Source organism: Callithrix jacchus, chromosome 14 (genome assembly GCF_049354715.1).
Source record: "Callithrix jacchus isolate 240 chromosome 14, calJac240_pri, whole genome shotgun sequence".
Taxonomy (NCBI): domain Eukaryota; kingdom Metazoa; phylum Chordata; class Mammalia; order Primates; family Cebidae; genus Callithrix; species Callithrix jacchus.
In genome coordinates, this window is record NC_133515.1 from 64630251 (window position 1) to 64647269 (window position 17019).

Here is a 17019-nt window from a genome sequence, read left to right on the forward strand (position 1 = left end):
CAAGTAACAGAATGCATAAAACATAAAGCTACTCAATACATCATTTTTCTATTCTGTGGTGGTCCTTTGTTTTCTTTAGTTTCTTTACCTACAGACCACTTTCATAGTGAAAAACTGGGTTTTCCCGAATGCATAAAACTTAATTGTAGCCTGACTGGCTGCTCTAGACCTGTTGTCTGAAAAATACCATCCTTTGATTCTGGTAGAGTGTGTTCATTATTCAGTAAGGTCTTAACAGTCCGGAAGACAATCCAAGCCCCTCACTGCTGTTTATCAGCTATGAATCAGGCAAACTCTAGAAGGCCTCCGTCCTCATGTTATAAAGACTAGAAGATCCTTAACTTCTACTACCTGATTGTGGAAGCTTCCAGTTTGTATCAATTTTGCCTTGGTTAAATGAAAGCTACTTTCTTTAGAAGGCATTGATGTATTTATTGATGAAATATGGAATTAAATGCTCCTTAGAGGGTTAACATTTCAATTTAGTAAAAAGCAAAAGATTAATATGATCCGAAGAGAAGCCAGAATATCAAGATTTCAATTTATTTGAAAGAATTCACTACTAAAGTACATTTAGAAAATATAATCTTGGAGAGCAGACATATTTCTGAAGGTTCATCGAGTCTAAGACTGTGTTTCTTGTCCACAGTCATTAGATAACTGAAGCCCTTGCAGAAATTTCCCTCTAACCAAATCAAAGATTGGCGTGATTGGCTCTCTAGACAATTAGAAAAGAGAGGATCTCACATAGTATTAATTTTTCTACTAATGTGTATGCACCACAGTAGAAGTCACCTCAGACTATAAATCATTGACTTGTATTTAAGTGTAAAAATGAAATTTAAGAGATTTGTCCTGTTGTGTACTCCAATGATAAATTCATAATTGATGAAAGATAAGCAGAATTACTGAGTCATTTCATATAACTCAGTAATTATATATTATATATAGAGAGAGACACATATTTTATCTTTATTTGGTTTAATGTCTAGTAAACTGAATAAACTAAATAGACACACACATATATAATTAGTGGACACTAAATGGGCAAGAAGAAAAAAGGAAATGTGATGTCAAAGCAAAATTTACTGCAACATTTTGCAAAATTCTGTTCTTCTCACAAGCCAATGGTGTTTGTGGATATATATGTATACATATATACATATATATACACACACACACATATGTAATTATATATGTAAGATTATTAGTGTTCACTAATTTTTTATATATATAATTATATATGTATATATATATATTTTGTTTTATATACACACATATATATAAAATTAGTGGACTCTCTCTCTATATATATACGTATATATAATTTTATATATATATATACGTATATATAATTATATATATACTGGGTGGGTTCAGTTTTCATTTAGAAATTACTTAGCAAGCAATTACCAGGTACCCACTGTTGTGTTATACCTAGGCATACAGCAGTGAACAAGACAGACATGGCTCCTGCTCACAGAAAATCTAGAATCTAGAATCAATTACCTGAACTTATTTGATCATGATTATAGATATTACTACTAAGTGTTGTAAGAATGCATAGTGGAAGAATTCATTAAATAGAATAATTTGGTGGAGGAGTAGGGGACACAGGGAATGCTTCCTTGAGAAATGAATCAGCTGATATTTAAAAAAGAAATAATTTAGCCATCCTCAGATGTGTGTGTGTGTGTGTGTGTGTGTGTGTGTGTGTGTGTGAGTCTGTGTGTGTGTGTGTGTGTGTTCAAGTGGGCAGAGATGTTGAGCTGGGCAGGGATGTTGAGTACACAAGGATGCAGAAATTTCCAACGCAAACGAGAATGTCATGTTCAAAGTGGACTGGCTTAGCTAAAGGAATTGAAAAAAATTACAGAATGACTAAAGAGTCAGAAATAAGTGGTTGAAGATGAAACAGGAGGAGGGAGGAGCCAATTTGATATGCGTATTTGGTACGTACACATTTTAATGATACTGGAAATAAAGTAATAAATAAGACAAATGTTTTCATTAGAATAGCTATATTTTTCAAAACTTTGTTTCTCAAAAGGTGCCAGTGATGTTCAAAGTCTACTTATTTGGAATGTTATCAGCTAAGTTAGGCGTTTTGGTATTTGTATGGTCTGTGTGACAACAATACATGTAGCATTTAGTTGAAAATTATGCGATTATGCTGCATTTAAAACCAGAGTAAGTTTACAAAACAATGTTAAACTTTTACTTTGACTTCTGGGTCCAGACATACCCAAATGTCATGTTCTCCTTTAAAAATCAGTCTACACACAGACTACTAATCTTCTCTTGAGGGATAGATGACTTTCAGAATCTTTTTGTGTTTCCTTTCCCAATGTTAAAACTCAAGAAATAAGATGCTTTCCAAAGAAGCAAGTATTTTTTTGTTCTTGTTATTTTTAATTTCATATTATTCTGGACAAATGTTTGGCTTATAGCATTTTTTAAATTATTTCTCCAAAGATATTAATATATCTATCAAACACTGACACTTCTATTTCTGAGGAGAAATTACACAACAAGGGTTAAAATCTAAGATGAAAGAAAAGCTGTACATCAGTGATGTTCATATAGCTTGACTCTACTGACCAATAGTTATAAAAATATGATTAAAATTGTATTTATCTTTGTTCTCTGAGTCACACCATGAAATTTAACTTCAAGTCGAGGATTTGAGTTTTATTGCTTTGTGCCACTTACCTTGATTCTTTGAAATTACTCTCATTTCCCAGAAGTCTGCTTGTTCATATAGAATAAATAGACTAAACTGTGACCAAATATTGTTGCATGGGGTTTTTGTCCATTTGGGCAATTATAACAAAATATTATTAACTGAGTGGCTTGAAAACAATAAAATTTTATTTCTTTCAAAAGAGTAGGAAGGACAAGACTCCATTTCTAGTGAAGGCTTGCTTCCTTGTTAACAGATGACCATCTTTTCACTGCATCCTCATATCACAGAGGAGGGAGGGAGTTTTTTGGAGCTTCTTTTATAAAGGCACTAATCCCATTCATGAGAGTTCTGTTTTCATAACCTAATCAGCTCCCAAAGCCTCCACCTCCTGATACTATCACATTGGGAATTAGGTTTCAATAGATCAATTTTGGGAGATAAAAATATTCAGTCTATACAGATAGGCAAATAAAACTATCTGGGATTTAATAAAAAATAGATGGTTTATATTTCAAGTATAAGCCATCAGATTTTTCTTTGAATTCTTCACCCCAGGAAACTTGTTTGAAGTATTTGTGATATTTAGTACCTTACACTGAAGTGGTCACTCCAATTAGAGATTGTGCCTATAAATTGGTTGCAATGGCATTACTACTGGGAATGGGGGGAAGGGAGTCTTTCCTTGTGTCAAAAATACTTAATTCTTTTTGGAAATCGAAGGAAAATAAACAAAATTTTACATGAAGTTTCATTGCTTGAAAATTACTTCAGCAGAGGCATGTATGTTGTCGCTAACATTTTCAGTGGAGGTACCAACAGATCAAACCACACAGAATTAACTGGAGGAAAAAGAAAAGAAATCGAAGGAAAATCCTATCCTGCTTTTATCATGGGAAAAGTGTGAGACTAAATTGTTACCTTTTAACTATTCAGTGAGAAGCTCTGCTTTTATAAATCAAACTTATTTGCTCAGCACATTGCTATAGTTGAGTTTTATGCTTTTATAAAAAGTTGAAATTCGTTTTGAACCCTTTTTATAACCTAAAGTGTATAGATCTTTGAAAAGTGGGTCATTACTGCTTTATCCTTACCTCTGATTTAGAATACTTGAAGGTAAAAGTGTCTTCTTCCAAAGATTCCACTTTGTTTTGATTTGAATTTTCAGGGACATTCTACTTGTTTTTCATCTCACCTGTCAGCTTAAGCCTGTTTACAATGACCATTCACAAATGCTCTATGTAATGCTTCTATATTCCAGCATATTTAATATTAGATCATGAAGTTTTCCCAAAAAAAGAAAAGGTCACTGGAAATTATTTTTGCCTTTGACCTTTCCCAATCAAATGGTTTGTTTTATTTTCTTTGTATTGCATGTATCGTCTAGATGTATATTGAACTATGGACAGTATTAAATATAATCAACAAAATCATGCAAAGCTACTGAATGCTATTTTACAAGTAAATATCACCATGAATTTGTGAAGAAATAAAACACATCTTGAGAAATTATTTAAAATATTTCCATTACCAGTTTTAGTGTGCAAGATAACATTTTTATGACAATCACAAGGTAAAGGAAAAATAGAGGCCCAGTCCTGGAGATCCTAAACATTCTGAGCTATTTTATACCTAACGGTGGAAAGATTTAGGGAATCATCTATTAAAAAGACATCATCATTGTACTTTATTTAGATGTGTCTTCATTTGGTAAACAATGTTTCCATTTTCATATTGCTATGAAGAAATACCTGAGACTGGGTGTTTTATAAAGAAAAAGAGGTTTAATGGATTCACAGTTACACATGGCTGGGGAGGCCTCACAGTCATGGTGGAAAGATGAAGGAGGAGCAAAGGCATGTCTTGGATGGTGGCCGGCAAGAGAGCATGTGCAGGGGAACTGTCTTTATAAAACCATTAGGTCTCATGAGACTTATTCACTATCATGAGAACAGCATGAGAAAAACCCACCCCCATGATTCAATTACCTCCCACTGGGTCCCTCCTATGACATGGAGATTTTGGGAGCTACAATTTGAGATGAGATTTCGGTGGGAACAAAGCCAAACCATATCATTCCTCCCCTGGCCCCTCCCAAATCTCATGTCCTCATTCAAAATCAATTATGCTTTCCCAACAGTTCCCCAAAGTCATAACTTATTTCAGCATTAACTCAAAAGTCCACAGTCCAAAGTCTCATCTGAGACAAGGACAGTCCTTTCCGCCTATGAGCCTGTAAAATCAAAAGCAAGTTAGTTAGTTACATCTTAGATTCAGTGGGGGTACAGGCATTGAGGAAATATACCTGTTCCAAATGGAACAAAATTGGCCAAAATGAAGGGGGCTACAGGCCTTATACAAGTCTAAAATCCAGTGGGGCAGTCAAATCTTAAAGCTCCAAAATGATCTCCTTTCACTCCATGTTTCACATCTGGATCATGCTGATGCAAGAGGTGGGTTCCCATGGTCTTGGGCAGCTCTGCCCCTGTGGCTTTGCAGGGTACAGCCCCCTTCCTAGGTGCTTTCATGGGCTGATGTTGAATGTCTGTGGTTTTTTCAGGTTCACAGTGCAAGCTGTTGGTGACTCTCCCATTCTGTAGTCTGTAGGATGGCAGTCCCCTTCTCATATTTCCACTAGGCAGTTCCCCAGTGGAGACTGTGTGGGGGCCCCACCCATATTTTCTTTCTCCACTGTCCTAGCAGAGGTTCTCCATGAGGGCTCTATCCCTGCAGCATACCTCTGCCTGGATATTTGGGTGTTTTTATACATCCTCTGAAATCTAGGCAGAGATTCCCAAACCTCAATTCTTCTGTGCACATGCAGGCTCAACACCACATGTAAGCCAGCAAGACTTGGGGCTTGCAATCTCTGAAAAAAACGACCTGAGCTGTACATTGGCCCCTTTTAGTCACAGCTAGGGTGCAAGACACTGAGTCCTGAGACTGTGCAAAGCAGCAAGGCCTTGGGCTTAACTCACAAAACCATTTTTTCTTTCTAGGCCTCCTGGCTTGTGATGGGAGGTGCTGTTGTGAAGATCTCTGACATACTCTGGAGACATTTTCCTCATTGCCTTGGCAATTAATATCTGGGTCCTCATTACTTAGGCAAACTTCCTCAGCTAGAAAAGGGTTTTTGAATTTCTCCTCAAGAAAAGGGATTTTCTTTTCTATCATTTTATCAGGCTAAAGATTTTCCAAACTTTTATGCCCTGCTTCCCTCTTAAACATAAGTTCCAATTCCAAACCATATATTTATATATGAATAAAACTGAATATTTTCAAAAATACCCAAGTCACATCGGGAACTGCTGCTTAGAAATTTCCTTCACCAGATACCCTAAATAATTTCTCTCAAATTCAGCGTTCCACAGATCTCTAGGGCAGGGACAAAATGCTGCCAGTCTCTTTGCCAAAACACAGCAAGGATCTCCTTTGCTCTAGTTTCCAGTAAGTACCTCATGTCCATCTGAGACCACCTCAGCCTGTACTTTTTGGTCAAAACCAGTCAACAAGTCTCTAGGAAGCTCCAAAATTTCCCACACCTTCCTGTCTTCATATGAGCCCTCTAAACTGTTACATCCTCTGCCTGTTACCCAGTTCCAAAGTCACTTCCACATTTTCAGGTATCTTAATAGAAGTACTCCACCATATTGGAACTAATTTACTGTATTAGTCTATTTTCATACTGCTATGAACAAATACCTAAGACTGGGTAATTTATAAAGAAAAAGAAGTTTAATGGACTCACAATTCCACATGGTGGGGGAGGCCTCCCAATCATGGTGGAAGGTGAAGGAGGAGCAAAGGCATGTCTTACATGGTGGCAGGCAAAAGAGCATGTGCAAGGGAACTGCCCTTTTTAAAATCATTAGGTCTCATAAGACTTATTCACTGTCATGAGAACAGTGTGGGTAAAACCCACCCCCATAATTCAATTACATCCCACTGGGTCCCTCCTATGACACATGGAGATTATGGGAGCTACAGTTCAAGATGAGGTTTGGGTGGAGACACAGCCAAATTATATCACAATCTATCAGTATGTAATTTTGCCACAGAGAAATCATTAGTTTTTTATTCTAGTAGGAGAACAAAGAGATTAGATAATAGAGTTACATATTTTGTATTGAATAAACACCACCTGATTTCCCATTCATTACCCCTACAAGAATAAAGTCTGTCCTGTAATTAAAAAGTTCTTCAGTTTAAAACAGTGCTCACTGAATTAGCAGTCATCTGACATTCAAGGATAGTAGGAAGATATGATCCCTTTGTGTGGCTACCTTTCTTACGTATTATGACATATTTTCATACTTGTCTCTACTGCCTACTCTACTTTCTAAATTGTTTTACTGTTGTTGTTAAGTGACGTCTGTTAATCATTGGGAATGCAATGTTTATGATCTTGCTTTAGCTGAGCATTAGCAAGGATCTTCAAAATCTTCTGTTGACTTACACTATACTGTATCAGTCACATAATTTTTCTGTTAGTAACAGTTAAATGTATGAGGACAAATTGTATGTATGTAGGAGTGAATGTATTTATGTGTTTATGTTTTCTTTTTCAAAGTCATTAAAATAATTTGCAAAACTTTCATTTTTCTCCACTTATCTAGAAATTTTTTCCCCAACCTTTCCCTACTAATAATAACCATGTTTACCAATTTCATGGCATGGGGAAGTTATTATTAAACAAATAATGAACTGATTATAGAGATGCTCAAATCAGTGATAATTCATTAAAAAATAAAATTATAACTGAAGTATGCGGTGTTTCCTTTGGAAAGTACAAAGGGAAGCTTAGCTACAAATGATTTATTCTCTGGACACTAGTATTTGCTTTCTTTTTCTTTTGAATGTTGTTAGGTTATAAGAATGAGTTAATAGTGCAACAGAAGTTGCCAGAACTAAAAATGGGATCTTGACTACTTCATTCTACGGATATTTTATAGGAGTGTGCGTGATAGATATTGTGCAAGTAAGCACTGAAGAAATAATAAATAATGCACACATAGTAATATAGTATTTGACCTCATGGAGGGAAATTTGGAGTTTGAAAGCAAATGATCAAATGTGCAATTACAAGTTCAATGCTTCTTTCTAAAGGGCATGTTTCAGGAGCTTCAACACATGTAGTCAAGTGTCCCAACCTAACTTGATGACATCAGGAAATACATTCTGAGGAAGCAATGTTCCTGCCAAGAAGATTCCATTAATTAGTAATGATTAGCTAAGGAATGATAGAGATGAGGTGGGAGCAAGGGAGAGTATTTCCCATAAAGGAAGCTACAGGTGCCAAGGTCCAGAGAGAAGAAAGAAAAGCTTTAGAAGAATTGAAAAAAGTCTCATAAGGATAAAAAGAGCAGACTGAGGCAGTGATGGCCATGAGAGGGAACAGGGAGGTAGGAAGAGACCAGATTATGGAAGTACTTATAAACTTCACTAAGGGTCTGAGATTTCATCCTAAGGGAAATGGGAAGGGTTATACTAGACAAGTGGCATGATTAGATATTGGCTGATATGTGGAAAATGGGTGTGATTAATTACAGAGAAGATGCAGAGAAATCTGTCAATAGTCTGTAGAAGTAATTGAGCAAGAGGGATTTGTGACCTAGATTTGGATGGTGTCTGAGAGAATGTGGGCCATTCCTGATGATTGGAAAACTCTAGCATGAAAAACATGAGGAACCACCTAATTATAAAGCTGTCAGAGGTGTTATACCAGTGTGAGTTGGTATGAGTATTGAGTGAGAAAGAAGACTATAGAGCAAAGGGTATGTATTTTTGAAAAATATTTTGTAATTGCTTTTCAAATTACACATGTAAAACATGATTATTATATAAAATCACATACAAGCCAAAAACATGTAATTGATCAATAATCACACTGTCCGAAAGTAACTAGTTTTACATTTAAAAAAAATTTCCAAATATACATACATGCAAACACACAAAAGAAAACACAAGTTGTGTACACTTTTAAAAAATGAAGACAGGGTTAGAATTTCCTACCATTAGTGTCCTTTTTAAAAAATTATTAAACAAAACTATATTCCCACATTATAAAATATTATTTTACAGTGTTTTAATGATCACATAATACAGACAAATACATATTAATGTTTCCATTAAACTTTATATTTGCTTTGGCTTTGATATTTACATTTTAAATTAAATATTAATGTGTGAAATATTTTCATCCATATAGACATTCAAATGACAAATTGATGAGGTCTGAAATATAGTTCTTTTCTGTCTGTCCAAAAGTGTGTAAGCAGCATTATGCTGGGTTTATTGTGGTAAGTATAATATATCATAAGAGTAGCAAAAGAAAGCATTTATAAATTAATCTAAATCAGAGGAATAAAATGTAAATCTATTCATTTATCTTCTCTAACAAAATGCTCCACTCTTTTTATATAGGTAGTACTACCATTCAACATTTCTTTCACCTCCGAGTCCTCATCTAAGCTAACGCTAAAATGTCTTAGCTCAAATTTCCATGTTAGTTAATTCTAATGGAATAGAAAATCTCATCTTGCATTGTACACAATTGAACACCAAGATGGCATCTCAGATTCTTCCTAAGTGCTTTATAGATCAAGAAAACACTCATCTATTTGCAAGCAATATTCAAGGTCAATTTAAACAGTGTTTCTAGGAGATAATTTTTTATTCAGAGAAGTAGGGCTCTCACTTAGTTTAGATCTATGAATAGGGGCCACTGTTTGTGGCTTATATTTCTTCCTTAAGCTGTCATGCTTTTAAAGAATAACTTAATAAAAAGCAGATACTTGACTATATAAAAACATACATATAGTTATTTTTCAAATGCTATTTGCTTCAGCATGTTAAGCTTTAAATGAAACTCAAGGACATTCAAATAAAGTCACTTTTGTCAAAGCCTTTTCCTCTTATAACATATCTGGATGATGCAAGATGTATTCTCTTGTGATTTCCAAGTGATTGATAAACCAATTTATGTGAAATACACAAGAATTATTTGGACTTTGTTGTTTTCTTAAATGAAGTGAATAAGAATTTCTGTTTTCTGACTAGAAAATAAAGTATGCTAGGCCTGTTTTAGATGCTTCATTGTGCCAAAGATGGTATTAAGTTTGGTGATCATAAATTATTAATCTCGAATAAGAGGTTGAATGTATTTTGAAAACTTAAACCTGTTTCACCTGAACATGTTTAACTAGTTAATAAGAAACATCAAAAAGACAAAACCCTGAGGTCAATGGTCATTTTTTGTAAAGCTATTATATGCTGTTTAAATTGGTTGTTCGGGTCTGTCTATAACATAAGTTTAATAACCTAGCTCAAATGCAGATTTCTAATTTTCAATTAACATAGGAATAATTTTGTTTGCTAAAATAAAATAAATGAATGAATGACAAGTCTGAAACATGAAATGTTCTAGGTAGAACTTTTTAAAATTCCAAATTTCAAAAAATCATGTGGCAACTGTATAGCTCAAGCTTTAAGTATTAACTTTTAACCTTTGACCTTACAGATTTTAACCAATGAAATGTCTCTTTAAACTTTAAAGGAAACAATGATAACGAGCGCCTGGCGATTGCTAGACAGCGAATTCCATATCGACTTGGTCGAGTAGTTGATGAATGGCTACTCGACAAAGGTAAAAAACATTGATTAAAACTTCAAATAAAAAAATAATTTGAACATAACCAAGTAGTACTTCATTGTAACACTAATAAACATAAAAAATAAATTTTCCGTAAAACTAAATTAAAAACAAATTTAAAACAGTAAAATGTAGATAGTAATATTTGCATACCTTGTATAATAATTTCTATACATTTTTAGACGTACCAGCTGTTTAATAATCTTACCCAGTTAACTTAAGGTTAAAGGGACTGTTAAATATAATCCACTAACTCAATCTATGAGGGTACTCACAGCAAGCATTAACCCAAAATGATAAATCATTCATAGATTATATTACATGTTCCAGCCTCTAAATTATTAACTAAAATATATGTAGTTCTGATATCTTTATTATGGTCCTGAAAAAAAAAAACTCTTTGTTTAAACTCTAGGAATCTTAAATAGTGGGCAATATGAATTGCCAGTCATAATGAAGTCCCTTTAACGTTTGCAACCTTCTAAGAGGATTTGGGAACAAGCCCTAATTAAAACTGAACTTAAAGTTGTGTGCATGCTTTTATGAGCAGAGAACAATCTGCTAAAACTGGATACTCAATTTGATGATAATGGTACTGTTGTTAAGGATTGCTGTTTGATGGAAATGTGCCATAATTTCTCCATCGGTTTGTGTATCATTCCTGAAGCCGCTTTTTACATCTGAAGCTATTTCTTTTTTCATTTTGTTTTGTTTTGATAGACTTGCTGAAAGCCAATCAGAAAAATATTTTTGGAATTTTTTTTGTCTCTGACATCCTCAGTGTAAACCATGCATTTCTTTTCAGTGTGATTGCCGGAAAAATAGAATAATCCAAATAACAATGAATGCCTTCAAAAAATAAACAATACTAAAGAATAGCATATAGTTATATGTGGAAATTATGTGAATTATGAAATTTTTACCATAAAATTTAAATTAGATTTCAGCTACTACGTATTAGTTTCTGTCAGTAGTAATTTCAGAATGACAAATACTTGAAATGTTATCTTACATTTTTTTAAATTCAACAATTTAGAGTTAAGAGACCAACAATATAAGATCTTGACATAAAAGGGAAAGGGATCCACTAAAAACTGATTTGTAATACGTATCTTTGATTGGTCTTTTAGCAAAAGCACTACATTTACAATAAGTTGAGAATTTACAAGTATTTGCCAATAATTATGCATTTCATGGACACCTCATTTATAAGCAATGAATTATGAGCCAATTGCCTCTCTTATAGTTTATTGCTCTCATTATTCACCCCATGAAAGATGTGTTTTATCATCCTTTTTAGATATAGAGTTCACAATCAACATTTTTGCATGTATGTAATATTATTTTTACAGGGCGTCAGCTCACAATCTTCAATAGCCAAGCAACCATAATAATTGGCGGGAAAGAGCAGGGCCAGCCCTTCCAGGGCCAACTCTCTGGGCTTTACTACAATGGCTTGAAAGTTCTGAATATGGCAGCTGAAAACGATGCCAACATCGCCATAGTGGGAAATGTGAGACTGGTTGGTGAAGTGCCTTCCTCTATGACAACTGAGTCGACAGCCACTGCCATGCAGTCAGAGATGTCCACATCAATTATGGAGACTACCACAACCCTGGCTACTAGCACAGCCAGAAGAGGAAAGCCCCCAACAAAAGAACCCATTAGTCAGGTGAGCCTGTGGATTTCATTCCTTCATTTTCATTCTATGTTATTTATGATAATGGGCTTTTCTGCAGATGTGTCTTCTCTAAAATGGAACACTTTTCTGATCTCAGGCATTACAGCTTTTTTTGAGACTGGCTTAACATAATGCATTCTGTTTGAATATGAAATGTGTATATGCTTTTCACTAGAGGTTTGTGGACTTTTTATAAAAGATTTTGTTTTGGTTTGTTAGATGCTAAATGATAGTCTTGATTCAATAACCCTCCTCTAGCCCAAGCTGAGTGGATTGTCTTCTAATTACATAGGATTTTCATTTTTTAGTTTAAATGAAGAAGTTAATGAAATATTTGAAAAAACTTGTCTGTTTAAACTCAGCACTTCAAAATAAAATGAAATCAAATTTAAGCTTGGAAAAGACATTTCAGTAGTACAATACTTCTATTGTATTTTGAAGTTAAAAAATTTTGAATTGATTCTTGGTGAATGATGAGAACACAAACCCAAAATATGGGGTAAGATATTCTGTATATGTGATTAATTGCCCTCACCTAGAATTAACTTTAATTAGCTTATGGTTCAATCTTGTTCCTAAAATTTTTGAAGAATATACTTTTTACATGTGGCATTTGTACAATTGGAAGTATGTTAATTCTGTCAGGATGTAATTATTGATTGCCTACTACATTTCAGGCACTGGTTTGGATATCGGTGTTCCATCACTGAAGAGCACAGGAAAAAAATTTTAAAATCTTCTTCCAAATGCTGTTAGATGCTGTTCAAATGCCATTAAATGCGATTAGATTTTATAGTCTTGGTACATATCCAGTTGTTAATTTTTTCAGAATTGTGTATTTTTCTTGGTCCAAAATTGATTGTTTCATTTTGTTCTGTTTTACTAACTTAGTGAGTATATTCAGTGGTGCTATTTAAAGTTTTTCCAAACACACAATCCCTACTTTTCTAGAAAAGTACATTCTGAAAAACCAAGAATGACAATTATTTTTAAACTTGCTTTGACTTCTTGTGTTTGAAACAGACCTGCATCTGGTTTGGAAGGAAATAATAGAAGGCAAATGTTGTTTGTATCAGCACCGTAAATACGAGTTAACATATATTTCCCAGAAAAAGAAGAAAATAGATTCTGATTTTTACTTTGAATGGGAAAGGGTGAGAGAAACAGAATAGAGAAATGTCCTAGGAGAAGAGTGATGGCCAAAAAATACAAATTCTGTAAATTCTTAAATGTAGTGTTGGACATATAACACCTACATGTGCATTTATTTTCTTTTTTCTCTCTTTTCCTATCTGCATTTGGCTGCAAAGTAAAATGCGATGTTTTATAGGATGTTCGCAAATATATATTTATTGATCACTTTCTACATGTGTCAGATACTTTTCTAGGGCATGAGAATATATTGGTAACAGTAAACAAAAACCCCTGCCCTCATGGAATACACATTTTAGTAGGAATATTTGCCTGGAGTGTGATCCTTTTGTTGATTTTCTCTTTTGTTAGGATTTACAAGGTTGCCGATAACATCATAGCGCTTCGTTCCTTGGATAAAGACTTGTGACTTTGGACAGATTTATGCTTCCCCAGTAGCTCCATTTAACATTCTTTGTTAATATTTCATTAATGATTTGTTATTGTTGTTGTAGATTTATGGTTCATATAATGAGAAGCAAGTTATTAAAGTGAATCTGATACAGGAAAAATGAAACTCAAATACATTGATATACTTTTCTTTATCTAAACTAACTCACAAGAGGACATTCAGAGTTAAGAATACTTTTATGAATATAATTTGAAATAGTTATTTTCTTAGTTGTCTTGTTTTATCATTAATGAAATTATAGTTGCCATGGTTCCTCTATAAACCATAGGTGCCCCAAAACAAGAAAAAAATTAGCAGCACTGGTTTAATGTGTTTTATCAATTAGTAATGTATATTAAGAAATATTATTTTTAAGTACAAAATAACTATTTTATTTGAAAGCTAAATAACTAGAAATACAGAAATAAAGATGTATGCATTTTACAATATTAATTAATACAAAAGGTAAACAGTTAACTGCTCACTAATTGCCAATGAAAAGAGCCTCTTTTTTTTTAAGCTATTACATGTTTAAAGACAGCAGCAGTTCATAGAAGTAAATGATCTAATCAATTAGTGAATAGTTGGTCCATTTGAGGAGATATTGACTTAAAAGATTATTAAGTATATTTATAAATAGATATTTAAAATTTTTAGATTTTTTAAACAAACCAATGACAGCAATTAAATAATTTGAATTAATATGTTACAAGTATTCAATTATAGCAATAGTATTTTAAAGTTGAGCTAATAGTTCTTAACATTTTCTTAAGTAGTGAGATTTTATATATATATATATATATATATATATATACATGAATACATGTAATAATGCATGTATGTATGGGGAAAAACATTAGGGAGGAAAGCAATTTATTTATATTTCAGTAACAGAATAATTTGTTGAAAATTTTCCATAACTCATAATTGACTTTTCAATTATCCTTTCAATACAGAGAGACTACCAATACATATAACATTTAAAGTACTTCCTTGTTAGACTTAGTCAAATTCTAGGAAGTTTAAATGTGAGATAAATTTCTAATGTTAATTTCAAAATTGTAACCTTTGACCTATTTTGCAGGTTGGATAAGCATCTTCCTTTATTTTGCCCATACTGCTTTTATCAACTCTCTTACTAAATTGTATATCAGAAAGGGTCATTTCATTTTTCAAAAGCCACACTGGACTGTTTTCTCAATCAAAGTGTATTTTTCTCAGTGATAACATTGAGCCACTTAAGCTACAGTGGCAATGTACCTTGGGGTGATTGCATGTTTTAAAACTATGGAAACAGATTTTTTGCTCAGGCAGAATTAAATTGGATTCATTTCAAATAAATGAGATGAGGTTTGTTCAGCCATCCTGCAGGGATAGTGATAGGGGAGAAGTGTATTTCAGTTTTCAGACTCAGAGAACATAGGAGTATTCATCAAAATTACCTCCATAAAGTCCTGTTAATATTCCTACTTTAAAGTAAATATCCTTTAAAAAGTTTTTAAAAAAGGAAGTTCATGAATGATAATCAATTTTTAGCCTGATGTTTACTTTAGAAAGATATAATTTATATCAAGAATAGGGACATTTACCAAAACTTCTGATCAAATGGTTTCTTTTCAATGTGAAGATAACAATATTGATAGTAACTTTTGATATGGGTTACATAAAATATATAAAATTCATTTTACTTGGAATATGTAATTTTAAAATGTTTTCATAAGACCCCCTCGTTTTATGCAACTTTCCAGAAGGCTAATCTCAGAAAGCAAATATTTGCAAAAATTATTGATGGTATAAAGTTTGTGGAGATTCTGAGAGCTTCTTGGGGTGGGGCAGGAGTGTCATCAAGTGTTTTGGCTGCTGAATGCTTCCCTCTTCCAGTTCAACTTGCAATGTCTTATGAGATGAGTAACTGTAAGCCAACGTGAAGAGGACATTTTCTTCCTTTGGCTGTCCACATAGAGTAGAAAATTGAGCAGTGCTGTTTCTGCTACGATCAAGCTTCTGACATTGCTTCTGGAATGTTCTTTATAGCATATTTTATGGTCTTTTTGTTCTTTTCTTCGAGAATATTTTACAAGCTGCATATAAACTGTGGAGACGAGGAATCCTTAATAGTGTATTTTACTTAGACAGATTGTAGTAAAATGGAAATAGCATAGTAAACGAGGAGACCGGTTTCCACTTTTAACACAAACCACCTACCTCATTCTGTGATGTGGACAACGTGGGTCACATCATTGTACTTTGGCCTCGCTGCCTCTGAAAACTAAGTAGGTTGAACTAGGAATCTCTTGAGTTGTACTCAGCTCTAAAATTTTTCTTTGATTCTAGTTATGATGTTCTTAATTAGATCTTCTCATAATTATTTATCAAAACAGATTTCACCTCTGTCTTCCATCATGTGGTCATACAGCCCAGTCAGACTGGATAGTACCTGTACATACCTGATACTCAATGTAATTATTAATAGTATATTTTTGACTCCAAAAGTATCCCATTTGGTCTATAAATTATATTGTACTCTACATTTACAGCATATCTAAGATTTACCTTTGTAAGAAAATCATACTTCATAAGAATAGTAAGAATTATGTCCTATTCTTTGAATTCAGAGCAGAATTTGATTCTGATATCCTTGCCTGGTTTTTAGAATCCATAATCTTTTTCATTTTTTTTTCATCTTGTTTCAAAAATCTTGAGAAAAGAGAGAGTATAAAGTTTTGGGAGATTCTGGTGTTTGACTGGAGGAACTATAATTTGCAACTCTTGGGAAGAAATTAAATTATATAGTGAGATAAAATCAGTAAATATGAGTGAAAAATGTATTGGAGCAGTTCCATGGTATCAGTTAGGCACTTTTTTCAGGGTGGAGTTAGCAAACCTACTCAAGGAAAGGAATTGTTGAGAATTCAAGAAATATTATTGGTAGATTGTCAGAGATGTGCATTTCACATATGAGACATCCCATTAAAGTCAGTGGCATTTGATTCCCAGTTGGGTTTTCTGAAAAGGCACCCAATTAATGTTCATGCAAGAAAAGAATATTTGAATATATTGGACACTTCTGTTGCTTTCTTGGAGGCTTTGGAGGTACTCTTGAAAAATGAATATTATTTATTTCAAATATGTAAGCAGAGTTTACATGTATTTCCTTGTAAGATATTTAGAGCCAACAAAATACATTTGGCAACTTCAAAGAACATATTTTTATTTTATTAAAAACATTAATTAACTTTAGCTATGGTTTTACTATTAAAAAATAATAACATTACTTACAATTATGCATGTTTCTGATAACCATTGTGCATATAAAAATACTGGTGACATGAATAATTAATTTATTTTCCCTAGTTCAATCATTCTTCTGAATTCACTTAAATTAATGTACCTTTTTACAGCAAATTTTTGTGCACATTTGA

At 33.3% G+C, this 17019-nt stretch overlaps 1 protein-coding gene across 47 annotated transcripts in view; it reads left to right on the forward strand.

The window, feature by feature from the left end:
- Positions 1-17019, forward strand: part of NRXN1 (neurexin 1) — a 1160645-nt gene that overhangs the window by 998176 nt on the left and 145450 nt on the right. For 34 of the 47 annotated variants that reach the window (XM_078349361.1, XM_078349363.1, XM_078349368.1 and 31 more), the window contains 2 exons: positions 10239-10328; positions 11687-12006. In XM_078349361.1, the coding sequence (XP_078205487.1) occupies positions 10239-10328; positions 11687-12006 (410 nt within the window). The remainder of the gene's footprint in view (positions 1-10238; positions 10329-11686; positions 12007-17019) is intronic. The other 13 variants (XM_078349383.1, XM_078349384.1, XM_078349386.1 and 10 more) reach the window with 1 other exon arrangement.